This window comes from Calonectris borealis, chromosome 9, assembly GCF_964195595.1.
Source record: "Calonectris borealis chromosome 9, bCalBor7.hap1.2, whole genome shotgun sequence".
NCBI lineage: Eukaryota > Metazoa > Chordata > Aves > Procellariiformes > Procellariidae > Calonectris > Calonectris borealis.
The window spans coordinates 27,600,225-27,621,209 of NC_134320.1; the positions used below are offsets into that span (position 1 = coordinate 27,600,225).

At 52.2% G+C, this 20,985-nt stretch overlaps 1 protein-coding gene across 3 annotated transcripts; it reads right to left on the reverse strand.

Annotated features, from left to right (window-relative positions):
- Nucleotides 1-19: 19 nt before the first annotated feature.
- Nucleotides 20-20,664, reverse strand: SCHIP1 (schwannomin interacting protein 1). 3 transcript variants are annotated; one of them, XM_075157485.1, is made up of 7 exons: nt 20,328-20,664; nt 8,406-8,524; nt 5,211-5,328; nt 4,354-4,551; nt 3,694-3,817; nt 2,117-2,210; nt 20-662 (listed from the first exon to the last, which is right to left on the reverse strand). In XM_075157485.1, the coding sequence occupies exons 1-7, from the start codon at nt 20,355-20,357 to the stop codon at nt 611-613; spliced, it is 735 nt and encodes a 244-aa protein (XP_075013586.1). In that variant the 5' UTR covers nt 20,358-20,664; the 3' UTR covers nt 20-610. The 3 variants fall into 3 exon arrangements, with proteins under 3 accessions (XP_075013586.1, XP_075013587.1, XP_075013584.1); XM_075157486.1 differs by lacking the exon at nt 20,328-20,664 and adding an exon at nt 19,876-20,198; XM_075157483.1 differs by lacking the exon at nt 20,328-20,664 and adding an exon at nt 13,140-13,408.
- Nucleotides 20,665-20,985: the final 321 nt, after the last annotated feature.

A 20,985-nucleotide genomic window follows, 5' to 3' on the forward strand; every position in this document is an offset into this window, starting at 1 on the left:
AACAAAAAGACGTATCATATGAAACAATTTTTTAAATTTTTATTTTACATATTTATACATAAAACTTTCAAGGTAACTCTCTGAATCCAACTGAATGTTAATAGCACATCTAAAAATGAATGTCAGGTAGTCAACATTCACAAAATGTTGAAAACTGATTAAAATATACATATTACTGAAAGCTACAACTTCACTACGAGGCAGGCATGTATTTTTTTGACTTGTATAGCACCGTCAAGTACAGTTTCTTTATTTCAAAACTACAGTGAAGAATAAAAAAGTAGTCAATGGTAAAATATCGTTCAACTGAAAATCTCTAAACAAACAAAAATAAAGTTAAACTACCCTCTCTTCTCACCCATGATTTATAATGTTATAAGTACTGTACATTTTTCGTCATAATATTATTAAAATGCCTGATATTTAGTGGCACGAGTAAAAAAATTAAAATAAATTAAGAAGCAGAGGCCAATCACCGGACATAAAGCTTCAGACATGGTCAATGACTAACACTGGTTTTTTCTTGCGCGCCACCGCGGACATCAGCGCTTGGACACAGACAGAAGCAAAATGAAGTCTCGCTCCAGCTCTGCTCCCGGGGCCCCGGGGTTCATTTTGCCGGCATCTTCTCTGCCATGTGCTTCTGCTGACTCTCGGCGTGTCTGGGGGAAGGAGAGAAGCTGCGTTATTCCCTGCGCCGAGGGGAGGTGGAAACCCCAACCACGGGCAGGGCGGTGCTCCAAGGCAGCATCCGCGCCGCGCTGGCAGCGAACCAAAAACCACGTCTTCCCGAGGGAAAAACGAGCACCGAGCGAGGGATGCGCGGTCTCTGCCCCGGCTCCTTCCCGGCGGGAGGGGACCGGGAGGTGGGCGACGGGGAGAGGAAACCCTTCTCCGGAGCGGATCTGGGATTGTTTCCTCCCTTCCCGCAGGGATGGATGGGGCGTTCATCCCCAAACAACGCCGGGATGGGGAGAGCCGGTGCCCCCCAACATGCACCAAAGCCCCCACCGTCCCGACCAGCCTTCCAAATATTTTCATTTACTAAACTGCCCTTAACTGCATCTAGGAAGCAAAGCCTTTCCCGAGGCACAGAAGGAGAAAGAGATGTGAGGTGGTGTTGGCGTTTGTCTACTGACCATCTCCAGCCCCGTCCCAAATCCCCCCCTTGCATCCCTTGCTCTTCGTTAAGGGAAGCAGCGACGGTGTCTTGCAAGACTCAGAAGTGACAACCTGCCTGCTCGTCCCCGGGGCCGCCATCCCCGCGGGCAGCACGAGAACTGCTCCCCAAATCCCTCGTGGCCACCCCAGCTGGTGGGAACTTTTTCCAGGCAGAGCACCGTCAAATCTCAACCAGGTGCTATGCAGCACCTCGATGTTTTAAAATAGAAACAAATTTAGGCCATATTTTTTGCAAGCTTAATGCTTCAGTTCTGAAACTGCAGTCCTTGTGCACTGACAATAACCAGTATCATCTTTTTCAGCTTCTTTTCCCCCAAAACTTCCAATACTTCCCAGTGTTTCTGCAGCGCATCACTACTTATCTCAAAGGAAAATGCCTCTTAAGCCTTGCCACCCGGGAGATGGAGTCCTTTAGGAAACCCACCTATATTCTGCAAGGCTTTCCGTTTTATCGGTTATTGAACATTAATACTTAAGAGGCTCAGAAATTCTCTGTCGGTCGAGTCCTCCTGCCGGGCTGTAGCTCATCCCGGTGAGAGGGATGGGGAGACACGGGGAGCCCCTTGGATTTTCCTTGGATGCACTGGGGGTTTGCAGCATCGCTCCTTTCCAGGCTTCGGAAAGGGAAACACCAATTCAAGAGCATGCACTGACACCCGCGTTTGGGGGCTCTCGAAAGCCTCTGGCGGTCTCCAGAACCCAAGTACGTTGATTTCTTGTTTTTTAGGAGAGAGCAGCGTCCTGCTCAGCCCTGCTCCCCGCTTCACACTTGGCAGAGAAACCCGTGCCTGGCAGCCAGCCCCGTTACCTTCCACCTACCTTTGATAGCAAAGGCTTTCCTACTGAAATTCTGCTAAAACAAAACCCCTACGTGCTGCCGACGGTGAGCTGGGACCTGCCAGGAGAGAGAAATACCGCGAGGAGCCTCCTTCACCTGGTCAGGTCCTCGATGTCCACCAGCATGGCGTCCTGCTCCGTGTGCAGCTCGTCCCGAATGAGCAGCAGCTGCACCAGCTCCTCGTTCAAGCCTGGTGCCGGGGAGAAAGGGGGTGAGTTTGTGATGTCCCAAGGAACCCCGGTTTGGGACCCGTACGTCATCCTTCCCCACGGCCTTCCCCACACAAGCTGGTGAGGAGAACCAGGAGGGACCTCCCCAAAGGATACGTGTTTCCTAGGATCAACGCTAAGCCCCTTGCCACTGCGTGCAAGCGGTTCCTCTCTTGAAATAGCTTAATGCAGCAGCAAAAATAAAGATGAATTTCTCAGTGCTTGGAGTCCTGCTGGTTCAGCTTTCGCTCACTTGTGGGCAATAACCCCGAGCAAGGAACGCGCTGCAGAAAGCGGCCGAGCCGCTCACCCGGGCAGCCTCAGGTTTAGCTTTTTAATTCCCTGCGGCAATGCAGAACACGCTGCTGCCCACCCGTCCTGGCTTGGGGTTACTGCCCACGCCGGCCCCTCTGCTCGGGAGGGATGTTCGGGACATTGGGTTCTTGCTCGGGGTTGTGGCAAAGAGCGGGGAAGAAGGAGAAAACAAAAAGGATCGCGTCAAAAATTCACCTGCCGGCACGGGCGCCGCTGGAGGCTGTACCTGCCCGCCACCCACCCAGAGCTGGGGTTTACCCTGCTTAAATACAGCTACACTGGTTTAACTTCCTCAGTTTGGGAAGCAAGCTCGGTGTTAATGACATTAACACTTATGCGCCCATACTTGGGTGCTTTCTAAAGTGAGGTTAATTAATGAGCATTTTTTTTTTTTGCCTTTGCAGCACAAAATAACAAATCACGACTCAGCGGCGCAGCTCGGCATCCTCGGCAGGGCTGCTTCCAGAAGGGATGCCAATTCACCAACGCGAGTAGGGGAGGAGCAGCACGGCAGCTCCCAACCAACCTCTTTTTTCACCTACAGCCACCAGAGAAGTCTACTCCCCAAATTATTAATTAATTAATTGGAAGATGGAGATCCTTTGGGGGAAAAAAAATCCCTGGATCTGTTGGAGAGAGCAAAGACAGATGAGGCGGTGGGGCACTGTCCCTGCGGGCAAACGCAAAGACCCATGAAACGCGCTGAGGCACTGCAAGAGTGGATTTACCCCGGGATCTTTGCTAAACCGGAGGGTTTCTCCACTTATGGATGGTTTTGATGCCATGGCATAGCGTCACATGAAGACGCAGCCATAAAGCCACGAACGGCAGGTGCTTCCAGGACAGGCAGACTTCCCGAGGGTATTTTTACCCGACCAGGTTTTGAGTTACAAGTGGGGCGTAACTGGCACAATGCTACAACCCCCCGCGCTTAGGGAGCCAAGCCAGCGCTTTAGGAGAAACTGAAAAAAGGAAAGACAGAGGCTGAAGCAGCCACATCTGGAGAGAACTCCATCTCCAGCTTCTGTGGTGTGCCTCTTCCATACATTCATGTTATTATACATTTATCAACATTTCTATGTGTATTCTGGAGAACTGTTCTTAATTAAACGGGACATACCAAAGAATAATTAAACAAGTATCACTTACTTTCTATCTGTGAGTGGAGATCATTGACTATCACTTGTAGCTGCCCGATAGTCATGTCTCTTAGATCAGTGGGTTTTAAACTTCTCTTCATCAGGCATTCACTTATATGAGGCATATGTGGCAGCTGAAAAGAAATTTTCAATTTTTTACTGTTTTCTTCTAATTGCAGGTGTCCCCCTCTCACAAGCCTGCACCAAGGACCACACTGAGAGCACCAAACCGAGCTGAAACATCTACACAACGTTTGACCCAAGTCTTCAGATCTACCAGCATCAGTGCTGGACTGACGCAAGGGGAGGCGAGGGCTATGGCGAGCAGCGTTGCACCAAGGCAGGAACGCTCCAGCTCAGGATGAGATGGGCTGAGCAGACTATGCCTTAAGGATGAGCAGCATCATGTTGCTGCCAGCCTCAAGGCAGTAACATCCTTCACGCTTCATCATCTCATTCCCTGCATCCATCCCGCTCCTGTAACGCCCTGATACAACGACCCATGTCAACCCTTGAACTCCTGACTGACGGTGCCCATCTCCACTGCTCCTCTGTGTGTCTACAAGCACCGTGCATGAGCACCGCTGGCTGCTGGCCGCGTCTCAACAAGCAAAGCAAACAGCAGGAGGGCTGGTGTCACCCCCCGTGCCATCCCACGGCTCCCACTTACAAGATCCGCTACCGGCGATTTCTTCCTGTTCTGCTTTTCCACCTCGACCTGCATTTTGGCCATGGGCTTTGCCATAGCCAAGGCCATTTTGGCTTCAGCTTGGAGTTTCTTTTGTCTGGTGAGGAAGTCCATGTCGTCGAGGGACTCCGACTCCTCCTCCGTCGTGTCTCTGTCGGAGTAGGACGAGCTCTGCTTGCTCTAGGGAAGCAGACACGCAGCCGTTACAGCACCGTCACCCCAACCGTGCCACAGCAAAGAAGTTTGCTATTAACATATTTTTGTACACGTACAAGTGGTATCATTTCGACAGAAAAGGTGAAGAGCATGGATTTTTAAAAAATTTTAATGCACAAGATTATCTTTAAAAATCAGATTAATTCCCAGATAGGCTCCCTTGATTATTAGTAGCAACTCAAGCACTTCAGATGGGAAGAGGAGCCAACCAGATCAATAGGTGTTGAAGGCACAGACTGGTTAAGCCGGAGGAAAACATCGGGGGCCGCAGTCTTACATTCACAAAGGAAAAGAGAGGAGGGGAAAGCTGGCGGGAGCTGATACCGCGTCATATCCATTACTGCCCTGATTGATAATTATCAGAGCCAAAAAGAAAGGGAGGAAGGAAGGAAGAAGGAACACCTTCACACGAAGGCATCTGCTCTACAGCAGCTCTGTGCAAGCCAGGGGCAATTTGCTATCTGCCCCTCAGCATCTCACATTTCTTTTATTGATGGCTGAAGATGCTGCTCTGGGGTTTAGCGTTGTGTTTTAATAGGATCAGCTCTTTATCAGCGTCCATTAGGGATGGCCTCATGTCTTCCATGCTCCGGAGCCTCTGTGGGATGGGTTCTCGGACCTACCATGGGCGACAACGGCGTGTCCAGGCTGGTTTCTGTCTTGCTGTCGTCGGCATCGCTGTCCTTGTCGCTGCCGCTGTCATTCACGAAGCAAATCTGCAGGTTCATCCCACTTTGTAATCTGCGGGGGGAAAGGGAGAGGTGACACCGCAGCCCCCTCGCCCCGGCTCTCCCCGATGGGTTGTGATGGGAGCGCCGTCAGCAGCGAGTCGTCCACCTTCTGAAAGGATGCTGTTGTCCTGGTGCTGGATTGGCCTCAGGAAAACAGAACCATTTTCACTTTTGTCCAAGAAGATGGTCATCCCCCACCCGAAAGCCGAGTCAGGACCACCAGCCTGTGGCATGGGCACGGGCAAGCTCCCGCTGCTGCCCAGCGCTGCCATTTCTGAGCAGCAGTTCAACGTGGGGCTGGAAACTCAGCGGCACGGTAACGATAATGCTTCTACCACCATCTATCGATGAACTTCAGAACTGCCGAGATACTGCAGGGCTTCTGTCATCACGGGTGGCTACATTATTACATTAAGTAAAGTATTATATATAAAGTATATACAAAATATATTAAATATATTACTGTATAAAATATATTTTATATATAAATATATAAATAAATAGATAAAATATCATTATGTTATATAAAATAATGTGTTAATGATTGAAGCTATTTATTCAGAAGGGTAATAAGCCCGTTTGTGGCCAAGAGGCACTACTGTACCACAAGAGATGATGACTGTGTTTTCGGGACCCTCTGCGCCATCGCCTGATTTGGAGAGGTTAAGACCACCCAAAATCACCTCCCCGGGAATGATTTTCTCCGGACGCAGTGGCTCAGGGCAGGGGCATCCCAGTGCAGGCTGAGAGAGGGAAAAGCACTTCTACAGCTGAGAGCATCCCGGCTTTCGCTCCCGGGATAACAACAGTTATCCCCCACAGCCACCGCAGAGCAGGTCGTCGGGCTCCCTCTGCTCAGACCAGCCTCCGAGAGCAAAACGGGACGGGATTTTTTGGACAAGAGGGTGTCTGCGGAAGCTGCCGCTGATGCTCGCATCGCGGAGCCGCTCTGCAGCCACCAGCCGAGCTCACGCGCCCCAGGCTCTGCAGGACAATTCGCCCACCTGATGCCAGGGTCGGGCCCGTTTGCCTCCCACAAATCTGCTCGGGCTTTGCTCATCTTCCAAGTAAATGAAAAATTAACCCCAGAAACTAGAGATTTCTGGGGTCACCTCTATCAGCCTTCTCGGTGCATCATACTCCATCACTACTTGCTGAAGATGGGGCCAACCCCCCGACACGTTCTGCTGCCTGTTATTGCTCATTCCCAATGGGGGGGCTTACACCAGTACGTACAGACAGCAAACTCTTATTTTCCATTTATTTTAGTGGAATTTCTTATTCTCTACTACCATAAAATAGCTAGTATTAATAATTGAAATTGTTTACAATGAGGGTGGTGAGGCACTGGCACAGGTTGCCCAGAGAGGTGGTCGATGCCCCATCCCTGGGAACACTCAAGATCAGGTTGGACAGGGCTCTGAGCACCCTGATCTGGTTGAAGATGTCCCGGCCCACGGCAGGGGGTTGGACTGGAGGGTCTTGAAAGGTCCCTTCCAACCCAAACCCTTCTGTGATTCTATTCTGTAACTGCACAAGCTTTTGAGCCGCGGTGGACAGGCACGGGTACCCGGCCCGGGGAGCAGGATGCACCCTTGGTCCAGCTTCAAATTGCATTGCGCAGAAAGGGCAGAGCAAGTGCAAAACGTGGGTCTGCGACCCATGCGCCTTTTGAGAGCGTTGCCTGAAACCCAGCAATTTATGCTCTTTTATTTCATATGCAAGCACAGCTTCATTTCATATGCGAGCACAAAACCGAAAGCCACGGTCCCGCAAAGGTTCCTGTAGGTCCTGTAACAGGCAGCGTGCAATACTGACGCTTTGCCTGAACTATAAATACTAACGAAACACCGAAGCGTTCAGATACAGCTGGTAATTTCTCGTGGCACAGCTGCCAAACCCTGCCGTGCAGCGTTAATTAGACTCACGCTACAATTACAAGATAGTGGCTCCTGGTTTAGCTGTAACTACACAGAGCAAAACTGTTTTCCCTTTCAAATGACTTGCAGTTCAATTTAATTTCACAATTGTACCTCTCTGGTGTAATAACAGTATTCCTCCTGGTTTTATGCCTCTCTAAGGCTTTTTTCTTCTCCCATGCCATGGCAACAGGTAGCTCTTCACTCCCAGTGTGGGAGGCGTTCGATGCTTTCCAAGTGCCACGGGTTACTCCCAGCAGCTGCATATATAAACAAGCTTTCTGGGGGATATTTGATGTAGCAATTTTAAAAATCAGAGTAAGTGAGGTATCCGTGCTATGCAGTGTCCCAGCCCCAGGGACGGAGCCATCTCCAGTGAGCAGAGCCTGTGCGGAGCACGTGGACGTGGTGGGGAGGCAGGGAGCCACGTTACAGCTCATTTTTTCCATTCTCTGGTGCTTTCTGTGTGCGAGATTAATTGCAGCCCTGAGTGCTCTCCACTGCCCTGCTGCCACCAGGCAGCATCAGATCTGCTTCCACCGGGCTGCCACCTCCCGAGCCACTAAAGGAAGATAGACATTCACAAACTGGTGGTTTTTCACCAACCACCACCACGCTGCCTGACCCAGGACTGGTGGGACCATCTTCAAGCCTTGCCCTGCTTCGGATGCACGTCTGGCATTAAACCAGGCATTCAGACATGAAAATTCTCAATATTTTGTAAAGAACTCCTTGGAAAACAAAATTATTCAACTATTTTCAAGACAGTAACTCCAGTTGTGCATTGGTGATACTTCCACCACCGTTCTTGGTCTGCCCAAGTCCAAAGGCAACGCTCAGTTCAGGACGGAGATCCTAAATAAAAACCTGAAGGAAACTTAACTCACGAAATTCAGCTCATTTGCTTTATCCAAATGAGCACCCAAACATCTATTCTACACAGTTTTAACCTAATATTTTAGCATATTACTTACAATTATTTACATTACAGACACCAATTACGTCTGGAGCATAAGATGTTGATCTAAACCAAGGAAAATTCAAGAATACGGCTGCAAGGATAAGCTGCGGGATCCTCCGAAGGGAAGGGCCTCAGATGTCCCACTGGAGGCAGCTCACACTTTTCAGCCTCCAAAGAGGTTTTGGGCTGCGAGGCCGCCTGGCTTACCGGGAGGAGAGGCTCGGCTTGCCGCTCTTGCTGCAGCTGGTGTAAAGTCCTGGGCCATCGTCGAAGAAACTGCCCAGAGCCAACTTCTGCCTGATGGACTCACGCTCATTCTTCTGGGCCTGAAAGGGAAAGGCGACAAGAAAGGATGAGGCTGCCGGTCACGCCAGCGCGCAGGAAGGTCCCACCAGCCCCACCGCCACGCTCATGATGCCCAGCATCCCTCCCACGCTTGGGTGGACCACACAGCCCATCCCAACGGGGAAGCCCATCTGCATCTCTCTCTCTCCACATATTGATAGATATATATCTATATACACACGCAGCTGATGTATACATCTGATATACACCTAATATATACATTGATACCTGTATCTATATCCACCAAGACCACACTTGCACCATTAGCATCTTCCCTGAGCAGCCTCCAAAACCACACAATCCTTCTGACAACATACTTAGAGATGTATTTTTAACCATCGCCATCAATTATCCACAGTTTTAAAAATGTATTTTTATATACGTGGTTTTTTGAATAAGGGCAAGCTACAAAGTGATTTGAAATTAATCACCGATCAATGATTATGGAGATGACTGTAATCAATGTGCAATAAATAAAAATCACACATCGAGATTCAAAACTATACCAGTACTATCTCGGTGTCTGTCACTAATGGATTATGTGCCAATGCTGACAACAAATTCATACGCGGCGGCAAGTTATTAATAGAAGGAACATTTTGAAGCCCTCAAGCATTTCATTTTAAAATAACACATAATACCCGATCAAGAATACACAACAAAAGAAAACACAGCGGGCAAGCTTGGGCTGCTTCCACGGCGTTAATTAATATAACTGTGCTTCCCATATTTTACCTGTCTAACTAAAAATCAGGCACCTTTTTTTGATACAAGGAAGTAAGGTATAACAAAATGCAAATTATTAACTTAAAATAGCTAATAATTTAATTCCAACTCCAGCGCTGACTACATACATTACATTATCACACTGCCCATTATACTGTCAATCCCTTACCAAAATACATACTTCATTTGCAACCTAACTCCTTTTATTTAAAATATTTAAAATATTAAAAATAACCCTCACAGCATGAAGAGGTATCGAGTTTTCAGGTTCAGCTCCTGGTTTCCGAAGTTCTACTCAGGCCGCCCAGCTATGTTTTTCTAATTTATTTTTTCAGGTTTCAATAATTGATGCCTCAATCACACAGCGGCAGTTACATTTAGAAGAAAAAATAGCCAGTCCTACCGGTAAAGGCAGCACAGTGAAAAAAAACAGTAAAAATGAGTGAGAAATGCTTTTTTTAATGGACTGAAAGCAGAGACAGGGCTGCCCGTGCCGGTTCCTCGTGCTGCCCGTCTCAGGATGCACGTGGGTGTCCCCCTGCGAGTGCCAGCTGCATCCCTCAGTGCATCTCTATTTCATGAAGCCATGGATACTCAGCCTCCCCGTTTTTCCTACTCAGATGATCCTCTCCCACATTTTCCCACCTACTTCTGATCTTCCTCGTGTTCCGACAGAAATCAGGAGCCCAAGGCGCATCTCCACCTCCCTCTGCCCGGCCAGGACAGCACGTCCCAGCCTCCGCGCCAGCTGGGACCGCTCCCTCCCTCCGCAGCATACCCACCTCCTCTGCGTGTGCCCAAAACCACGCTTCTTTGCATTAAAACACGCATAAATACAGGCACACTTTCACATATTCACCCCTTTCAGATGGGGCTGTCTCTCCAGATCTTTTTTAATTTTGCTCCACTTCCCACCGAGACGGCAACTGCTCCCAGTTTGACATCTGTACATTTAATCAATGTGCAATTTGTTTTCTCCACCAGGTCATTACTGAGGATACTAAATAACACTGCTCCCCCAGGACTGAGCTCAGAATACCCCATTTTATAAACCAGACACAGGCTAATGACCATAAAGAAATCAAGAGTCCTATTTGTTGTTATTATAAAACAGGGAACAGTTACTAAGAAATATAATATACCTAAGGGAACTGGACTTTAGGCTTCAGACAAATTACCCAACAGCTGCAGTATACATCCTGAGTTGGGTATTGAAAACTATAAATTGAGAAGGAAAATTGCAAGTGGTTTTTTGACTATCAAATATACTTACTCGGTATATAAAAAATAATGGATCAAATACTCAAAATGCAAAGGTACTAGCAAGAAAAACATAAACCCGTGTTATTTAAGGGTGTATTTTGACACTGAATCAGAAAATGTATGTATTTCTGAAAGAGGGGTCTGGTGTAGAGCAGAAGTCTGGTTCAGACCATTACTTTAAACAAAAAGGCTGCTTTTTATTTTTAAGGCAAAACAGTTTTGGGCGGATGTTTTTCTTCTTACCCTTGACCTTCCAATTTGGAAGGTCGGTCGCCACCTTTGTCTAAGTACACGAATAAAAACACAATGTCAGACTATGGCTGTGACTGCCTGCATGTAAAAGGCTTTACACAACCGCTCCAGTGGAGGCAAATTGCCAGGAGAGGTTCAGCCTCTCCCCACAGCGGACTCAGCACGCTGTTTCCCAGCCCCATTGCCCGCTGGAATTATTGCTGTTTACAAATCCACGGCAATCACCTCGCCCGTGTTTGCAGGTCAGACACAACCATTTGGGCTCTTCACCACCCACCTCTGACACATGCCGGCGCCCAGCCCGTCCCCCACACGCTGCGGCACCTTGACACCAAGAAACACCACATTTTTGTTTGAGAGCCTGAATTTATAGAATCATAGAATCATGAAGGTTGGAAAAGACCTCTAAAATCATCGAGTCCAACCGTCAACCCAACACCCCCATGCCCACTACACCATGTCCCTAAGCGCCTCATCTACACGTCTTTTAAATACCTCCAGGGATGGTGACTCCACCACTTCCCTGGGCAGCCTGTTCCAAGGCCTGACCACTCTTTCAGTAGAGAAATTTCTCCTAATGTCCAATCTAAACCTCCCTTGGCGCAACTTGAGGCCATTTCCTCTCATCCCATCGCTGTTACTTGGGAGAAGAGACCAACCCCCACCTCACTACAACCTCCTGTCAGGTAGTTGTAGAGCGCGATGAGGTCTCCCCTCAGCCTCCTCTTCTCCAGGCTGAACACCCCCAGTTCCCTCAGCCGCTCCCCATCAGACTTGTGCTCCAGGCCCTTCACCAGCTTCGTTGCCCTCCTCTGGACACGCTCCAGCACCTCCATGTCCTTCTTGTGGTGAGGGGCCCAGAACTGAACACAGGATTCGAGGTGCGGCCTCACCAGTGCCGAGTACAGGGGCACGATCACCTCCCTGCTCCTGCTGGCCACGCTATTTCTGATACAGGCCAGGATGCCGTTGGCCTTCTTGGCCACCTGAGCACACTGCCGGCTCATGTTCAGCCGGCTGTCGACCAGCACCCCCAGGTCCTTTTCCTCTGGTCCTTTCCAGCCGCTCTTCCCCAAGCCTGTAGCGTTGCCTGGGGTTGTTGTGACCCAAGTGCAGGACCCGGCACTTGGCCTCGTTACCCAGCATCTGCCTTCCTCCCATGCAGCCCCATCCCCGGGGGCACGCAGAGGTGCCACTGATGCCAGAGACCATCCCCCACCGGCCCGATGCAGGGTGGAGAGTGGACGCCCGCGGCAGCGGGCACAAGATTTCTGCAGTTTTCTGGGAAACCGAGCAAAGTCCGTACTGTGCTATTTCTGTCCCGTAAGAAGCAGAGGCTGGCCTGCCCTTTGCAGCACGTACCGCTCCACGCTATTCAGCACGCCGGTGCCTCTACCAGCAGCCTTTACCCGCTACAGACATCACCCGAAACAGCACATAAAATTGCACACGGAAGATTTATTTGGCGTTGAGGTGTAGCGGCGATTTGCCAGGCTCCTCGTCGTGCCTCGAGACCCCCCCACCTCAGGCAGCGCCGGCAGCGCCTAATAACGGCTGCCGACGGTGCTTCTGGACTTGTACCCACCGGCACCCAACCCGATACCAGACGGGCTTTGCTAAGGCGCCGCCTTTTTGGAGAGGGAAGAGTCTAATTACACTGTGAAGTACAGATTAATGGTGCCAGCCACGCTTCGGCAGGACCCTGTCCCAGCCAGGCGGTGCCGCTGCGACGCGAGGGGTTAAAACACAGCGAGGCCGGCGCAGGCTGGGTGCCGGGGCCACCCGCCCGCACCAAACAGGGTGCACAGCCCGTGCCTGGCCCCGGCCGGGAGCACCGGAACACGGCCGGGCCACCGAGGCTATTTTTGCCAGGGTCTGTCATTACCAGCCACGGACAATTACTATATTTAAAGTTCCAGACCCATAGGCAGCGCCTTATTTTATCTCTGTAAAGCACAAGGGCTATTGTTGGATTTACAAACAGAAATTGTAACCGCTGAACATTTGGTTTTATCTCCTTTTTCTTCACGGCGGATTCGCTGGTAAATGCAAAACCAAGTCAAACTTGCATATCTCAAGCCGCGTGGCAAGTTGCCTTAAACCCCAGGGGTGTCGAGGTACGAGAACGCATTTGGAAACATCTCTTTACATTTTCTTTATCATAAAATGATGTGGAAACACAGCGGGAGGAAGGTTTGTTGCCCTGCACTGGTGCGTTAAACGCTGCCCAGTGCTTCCCTGCTCCGGCACCCGAAACCCAGCGCCCTGGGAGGGTGCTGGGCAGCGTTTCGGCGGGTCCCCCTCCTGCCGAGAGGGCGACTGTGGGCAGACAAAAAGCTCCTTTTTGTCCCTTACCTTTTTATAACTCCCCTCCCCGGCTGGCGCGGCTGCTTTCCTGATGACGTCACCCATGCCATCACCCTCCCGACTCATCTCCTTCGCTCCCGGGTCCTCACGTGGCCGGTGAAACGCTCCTGCCGGGGCATCTCAGTCCTTCCTCCGCTCTTCAATCGGCACCATGGGATCAAGCGCTCACCCCCGGAGCCAAGACCTGCGGCAGCCCGCCGTCCCCCCCCGGCTGGGATGCTTCCCCGGCCCCTCTCGCTTCCCGGCCGCTCCGGAGCACCTTGCTTTTCCCTAATAAAGTCAACGGCAGCGCCGGAGCCTCAGCCAGCTGATGAGAGGGAGACGAGGGCTGCACGGGCCAGGGAAGCCGCGTCCTCCTCCAGCCACTGCCAGCGCCGGATAAAAATAGCCCCGAGCCCTCGCCGGCTACACAAGGGCAGGAAAAAACCCGGTGTCTGATGTCAAAATCCAAGCCCGACGGCGTAGTCACAGCCGGAGGGGGCAGGAGGAAGGGGCTTTCTCCCGGGGTTCTCACCGTGGAAGTTATCCTAATGAAATCCCAGCGGTCGGAGGAGCTGCCCACGGCCGGGGCAATGAACCCGGTCCTCAGCCCTCGCGCGGCTGCTCGAGGATGGGCAGTCGCAGCAATGCCAACCACAAGATGAAATTTTCACTCTTTACACAAAAAACACCAGAAAGGACCCCAGGGAGCTATTTCTTGGCTAAACCAGCTTTTTCAGGTGCAAAAAAAAAGTTTCTAGGAATTAATCAGCAGAGCTCAAAAAGGTGTCCAGCCTTAACCTGCCACCCGTCTTGTGGGCTTGCAGAGCCCGGGGACCACCTGGTCCCCGCTCGGGGGGACCGAGCATCCCAGCCCTGGCTCCCAGGGGGGCTCTGCGGGCTCGCCAGCCCCCAACCCTGCACCACTTACAGCTCCAGCTCGGGCCTCCAGCAGTCCTGCCTGGAGAATCAGGCTTCACAACACAGCCCCCCAACCCCGCACAAATCCTGCTCGGTCCTTGCTGAGATCTCATCTCTGTCGCACCCATCGCAGCGGGCAATGTTTGCTGCGGATCAGCTGCGGGTGGGCAGCGAGAGGCAGAGATCACACGCCCGGGGCAGGCATTTCTAGAGGGAGTCCTTAGAAAGATGGGATTTATGCCACAATTTCTCAGGGATCCTCAAAACGTTGCACACCGGCAACAAAGGCGCTGATTTCTGGTGCGACACAACTGTGCTGCATGCTAGATGAATAATTTTAATAGCCCTACAAAGTTTACACGTTTAATGATATATCCAAGTCATGCTGACATCATTTCAGCTAACATGCATATTCAAGTTAGATTACCAGCGCTAACGACATAAAAATTATGCATCACAGCATTACTCTACTCTGAAGTTTCAGGAAAAAACAGTAATAGTAAACAGGATTGTTTAATTCCATTCTTGTCCCAAGACGCTGCTTTGTAACTGTAATTCCCAAATGAAACAAAGTCGTTCTCTGGGTATTTCATTATTTTTAGTTCCCCTCCACCACTGACTCATTGTGTCCCTTCCTGCTGTTGCTAAATTAACTTCCTCTCCCGGCCGTGGGGATGGATCCTACACAATAAATCTGGGAAAAAAAAAAAATCCCATAGCCCAAGAGGAAGGATGTGGTGGCCAGGAGCACTGGGCTGGGGGCCGAGCCTGCAATTTGCCACATCCTTCCCCCCCATTTCGGGACAAGTCCCCGCATCACCCTGCCCTCCGTGGTCGGAGGGGGACATCCCCATGCCTCCTCCCCGGCCGGCTGAGACGGTGAGCCCCAGCCCGGTCCCGCTGCGCCCGTGGTACCCAACGCGCGGGGGGGATGCTGTGTCGCATGCTACGTGCAAGCCACCCCTCTGCAGACTGACACCAAACTCATCCCTAAGGGTAGGAAGCGACACGGCCTACCAAAAATATATTTAGCACTTTTCACCCACATTTTTTAAAATGTTTTATACCCCATTCCAGGTTTCAGGCCCTGCGCTCCGAGCTGGGATGCTCCAGGAGCAGCCTCACGGAGAGGCATCCCCTGCGCGGATCCCAAGAGCTGGTCTCGGTCTCCCGTGAAAACCCCGCTCCCAGCAGCCGCCTCATTCGAGGCAACAGGAGAAAAACAAACCTGGTCAGGAAGCACGGCTGGGAGCCCCTGCACCCTGTAACCATTGCTGGAGGCACATTTGGGTGCCCTTGGTGGCCAGGACCAGACCCGACCCTGCATTCCTGGGAGGGGCAGCCCCCCACTAGCACAGAAAAGACCAGTTTAAACTCTGGGTATTAAAAACACGAGACAAATGAATTTTGCGGGTGTCTCAGCACAGGGACCAAACCCTTTGGTGTTCAGCCCCTTCCCCACCTGATGCAAAAGGCCACCGTGGGCAGACGGGCAGCACCGCTGCCTGCACCCGACTGCCCGACAAACACCCGCAACCGGCCTCCGCTTGAAACACGCACACATCACCTATTGTACGGAGACAACAAAGCAATGACGGGGGCTACGCTGCCAGGTACGCTCCACCTTGGCATCGCGAGCCAAGGACTCCTCGCACGTCAGCTCGCATCAGAAGGAAACTGGCCTCCGTGGCCACAGCCGCCGCCGCGGCTCCTCCCGCAGCCAACGGCAATGCTGGCAGGGCGAGAGGCGGCCACGGCCACCTCAGCCCGGTTGGCGTTTTACAGCATGAAGGGAAAGCTCAGAGCTGGAGCAGGTCAGCGGGGGTGTCCCTACGGCAGGAGCACACGGCCACGGACCCAGCGCCGCGGGAACTCACCGGCTGGGGACGGCAGCACTCAAATCCTTCTTAAGGTGAGGAGACAGGACACCTCAAGTTTTATGTGCTTTAAACAGGCGCTGATCGCTTACGGACAAGCAAGCAGCTAAATTCAATTCTACTGTGCATACGTAACGCTTGCTTGAGTCAATGAAGAACCCCCTCAGAGCTGTTGGGGAATACTCCATTGGGGGAGGAAACCACCCCGCCTTCTGTGGGGGATCAGCTCCCCCACATCACCAGTTCCCGAGTTAGTAGATAAAACCCCTAAATTCCCAGCGAAGGTCAATGAAAGCACTCCGAGCACCCTCCCTGACAAACCGGGGTTCACGGCCACAGGGCGCTCAGGCCAGGGTATCGAGGGGACTCCCACATTCATAGAAATCTCAAGTTGCCAGAACTATTTCACCAAACATTTCTTTTATTGTAAAGGTCAGGATAAATCTTTTCTGAAGAGTTCCTTCCCAGCACAGCATCCTTCCAGCGCAGAGCAGCCAGTCCAAGGCACTTACAACAAGTCCCTGCAAATGTAGGGATGAGATGGACCGTGCCCTCCCTCCGATGCTGCTTCCCTGAGCTTCAGCACACCAAGGGCCTTCCACCCACTTCGCAGAGCTTTTTTTTGGATCTCTGTCTAAACAAGAAGGCTTCAGCCTCAGCTCTCTCTAACGCAGGCTTTATTTTATTTTATTGTAAGTGGTTTGGGATGCAGGGTCAGTGTGCTCGGCCACACGAACTGAGGCTCCAGGCTGGAGCATCCCTCCAGCGCGGCAGCCACAGGCGAGGGGCCAGGCCAGCAGCTCTGCAGCTCCGCCAGCGCTCTGCGGTGGGTTTCGTGGCATTTGAGGTTTTCTCCAAGGCCCGTCTCTTGGGGTTATATTCTGCCATGAGAATTTGTATTCACTTTAATGAAAAAGATGATGACAGTCTGGTATTTCTACATGCCACAAAAGCCTACAAAACCCTAAAGATATCAAACAAAAGAAACCTAATAAAATATCTCTTTTTTTTTTTTTTAAATGAGCACTTCATATTTTAAGATTGTGACTTTAATGGACTACTTCTATGGTTCAGTGCTTGGTGAGACCCTGGGAGCGGGGGGTGCCGGCCAGCCTTGCCTGGTCCATCCCCTGGGCAGGCAGCCTGACCCACAGCGACACCAGCACCTCCCCAGCCCACAGTACCACCAGCACCTCCCCACTACAGGGGTCTTTCTTACAGACCCCCCTCAAGAAACACGCACAGACCTGGCATCACCAGAGAGTCAAGCCTGATGCACGCACCCAGACCAGGTCCCAGGAGAACGCACGGGGCTGCGATGGGAGCACCGCATGCCCCGACCCGCCTAAGAGAATCCCCGCAAATAAAATCTCATTTTTCACATCAGCTTTTTTTTTTTTCCTCTTTTTAATTTTCTTTGCACGTGTAAAGCCCGGTAACATCTCCCGAACGAGCCTCCCGCCAGCAGATAGCTCAGACCGTGACCGATGCCAGCGCACGGAGCCAAAACCGGTTCCCACGGGCAACTGCCTGTTTGGAGACTCCTGCCTTAGGCAGCGGCACCGGGGCCGGGGGGCTTCTCCGCTTTTAAAGGCGCGTTAGAAATCAACCCAAGGAGACGATGTAAATCGAGACGTATCACCCACTCGTACGGCGGTGGCAAAGAAACACAGACAAAGCCGGCAACAGCCCGAAGAGTCCCATTTTGCTCCACGCAAAGGTGGACCTCTCAGGTAACGCTGAAAATACGCATTTACAAAGCAAACTGAAACACTGGCTAAGGCTGCAGGCCAGTAAAGCACTGCTAATACACACGTCAGAATAAAACCTTTATTTCTGTGTTAAGGTCTGGATTCGCACGCTGGCCTTTTATTCTGCGTGAGCTCGGGACCTCACAAAATGTTATGCACAGCTGACATTTCTCTTGCCAAGCCGTAGGAGAAATATGGAACCCTAAACAAAATGTTTGGCATAGGAAAATAAATCAGTATAAAATAAGAAAAGAGAAATAGTTAAGAGAAAAATACATGGCACGAAGAGTGGCAGCAGCCTGCATGACTCCAGGATGCGGCCGCAGGAAAGATGATAGATGCTGGAACCTCCTGACCATGGAGGACCTCAATTCAAAGTGATGAACCTGACTTAGCCACATCCAAAACCCCCAGAGGACCTCCAGCCACCGGAATTTCAGAGACCAGCAATGCCAGCTCATTTATGATGTGAAATAGGACTTTTGAGGCAAGGCACAACATATGACAGAAATACTCTCCTCTTCCTCGGTACCTACCTCTGCTGCACCCCCTCCCCAGCACCCTCCCTCCCGCACAGCTTACGTCCCAGCCGTGACGTGGTCGCGTCAGCTTTTCTGCTGAATTTCTCCAAAACAAACACGTTTTCAAGTTTTCCCCGTGCGTTGGCTTGTTCCTCTATTTGGTTTATTTTTAGTTTATTTAGTAGCTTCAGAAAAAGGGATGCGAGGAGGGAGAAGAGCAGAGTTACACGCTGCCACCTTCCTCCCCCGGGGCACTCCAGGCAGCCGCCAAAATCCTATCATTGCTGGCTTCCAGTCTGATCCGAAACCCGGGATTGCCGGCCACAAAAGGATTAAAACTTGGCCTTTAGGTTAATGGGTTTGGGAGGGGGTTGGGGTTGCTCCTAATCTTTGCAGTGTGGTAGGAAGGTTTTGAAACAGATTTGATTTGAAAGACCGTTTCTCTGGACTTTTTTCTGTGATTTGCATGCTTTCTGGCTGTTTTCACTCTAATATTTATTGGTTTGGAGGAGAGGAACCAATTCATAAACAAGCAAGTAGATGAAAGCAGATAAAAGGCAGCAGCGCTGCCATCGCAGCAAACCCAGTGCATTAACATGCAGGGATGCTGGCCAGGCCTGCGCCGCAGCCGCAGCGCTCGGCATCATCGCTCGCCCACCGCCACGGACAGGCTTCCACCCGGGAAACAATGCGCAACCTTTAACCCTTGCGTTCCTACGAGTATGCTGGGAAAACATCCGCTGCGCAGAAACAATGGCACCATTTATTAAGGCACCAGAGAGCAACAGGCTCAGAGCTGCAGAAAAATCAGATCCTCTAAAACGGAGGCTGAAAAACCCCAGGATGTTTTTTTGCAAAGGAGCTAAAAATGGAAATTCATTTCCCGAAGCATTTGCTAGATTGAAAACATTGAGTGAAAAATCTTTTCAACTCTTCTCTCTCTCTGTACATACGTATGCTTTGGTATCCCTTCTCTTCATGATGTATTTTGCAATACAAGGTATTTTTTCTTAAAACACAGATTGAAGTTTGAATTAAACACGGTGGTGAGGAAAGCGAGGATGAGCCACTGTCCTGGGCAAAGCCCCGTCCCCCCGAGGGTCCAGCTCCGCCACTGGGAATGCCTGTTGGCTATTTTGCAAAACACAATCCATCGCACATACACAAATGCATTTCTCAGCATCGCTGTAGCAGACGGACAGGTGTTTGTGCATTTAATAATCTGCCTGTACCATCAAGCCCCAGACATGCCACTTCCCGGGCAGGTGCACCCAACAGCACCCACCCTCTCTTTAGAGGGAAATGAAGCCACAGTAACAGCCCACCCCAAGCTCTCACTCGCCCCACTAAAATAATCCTGACGTTGCTCAGCAAACACTGTTATCGGTGCTGCCTCCCCCAGCGCCACTGCCAGGCCCCAGGGCCCCCAGGGATGGGGGCGGCCGCCATGGATGCTCGGAGAGGGAAATGCTCGTCCCCAAACCCATCACCAGTTCTTGCATGGATTATTTAGCGGAACCACGACTGCATCTGAAAATAACTATCTGGTAGGTCAGCTCTCACGCTTTGAGAAATCTGGACAGCGCAGAGAAATATTCCATTTATTCTATTCTAAAATTGACATCGCTCTCCTACGGCACCTCCAGAAGTGCAAAACCGCAGCTCGCTCACTTACACGGAGCAGTTTCATCCAGGCAGGCAGGCAGCGAGTGGGGTACGGGGTGCGGGCAACGAGCGGGGTGCAGGCAGCAGGGTGCGGGCAGCGGGCAGCGAGCGGGGTGCGGGCAGCAGCCGCCCGACAAACCCGCCCTCCCCGCTCCGCCGGGCCAGCGCATCCCCGGCGCCCGCTGCGCCTGCGAGCATCACATGGCGAGCACAAAAGCCCCGCAGGCAGACGGCTTCTCCCCACCGCGGCTGCTTTGAACCCGCTGCGTTTCGAGCCCCGGGATGCCTCGGGGGCAGGAGCCCGGGGTTTAAACCCCAGCAGGCGGACCCGGGCTGCCCGCACCCCCCGCGGCCGGCGGCGGGCGGGGGCCGGGGCCGGTCGGGGGGCAGGCCGGGGCGGGGGGCAGCCCGGGGCGGGGGGCGCAGCCGGGGGCGGGGGGCCAGGCCGCGCTCCCCCCTTACCTGGTAGGAGCAGTTTTCCTGGTGTACCATCTCCGTGCATCATCCGCCGCTGCCGCCGCACCGCCCCGCGGGGTCTCCGGCCCCGGCGGGGGAGGAGGGGCAGGAGGAGGAGGATGGAGGATGGGGAGGAGGAGGATGGGAGCCTGGGCCAGCCGCCCGCCGGTAAGATGGATGCTGCCGCGCTGCTCCGCCTGCGCAGCGGCGGCCCCGGCGGAGCACGGGGGGGGGCCGGTCCCGCCCCCGCCTGCACAAAGAGTGGGGGGGCTCCGCGCAGGGCTGGTGGCAGCCGCGCTCCTCCGCGGGGAAGGGGGAAAAACAAATACCCCCCCAAGACACTGCGTAATGGCTGGGAAGTCCCGGCCCGGTCCGGCCCCGGCCCCGGGGCGATGCTGCGGCAGCCGCAGCCGCAGTTCCAGCCCCCCAGCCCCGCACCGGCCCCGGCGCGGTGATGGATAGCGGCCCCGGGGGCCAGAGCTGCCTGGGTCGCCTGCCCGAAACGCTGAGAGACACCGAGCTGTTAAATCAGAGCTGAAAGATACCTTTCTCTTAGCCTCTGCTGCAGAAATACAGCGCAATTTTTCCTGCCCTACATTTCCAGCTAATTATTCCTCCACCCTGCAGTGAGGGTGAACGCGGAGCCCTCCGCCATATCACCCGC

What these genes read in the sequence shown, in the direction of transcription:
- SCHIP1 (XM_075157483.1), bottom strand. Translation starts at nt 13,217, where the DNA reads ATGAGTCGGGAGGGTGATGGCATGGGTGACGTCATCAGGAAAGCAGCC. An exon ending in AATCGCCGGTAGCGGATCTT is followed by an intron (nt 3,818 to 4,353) that starts GTAAGTGGGAGC and finishes ATTTCTTTTCAG; the next exon opens with CTGCCACATATGCCTCATAT. An exon ending in GACATCGAGGACCTGACCAG is followed by an intron (nt 663 to 2,116) that starts GTGAAGGAGGCT and finishes TCCTTCCCCCAG; the next exon opens with ACACGCCGAGAGTCAGCAGA.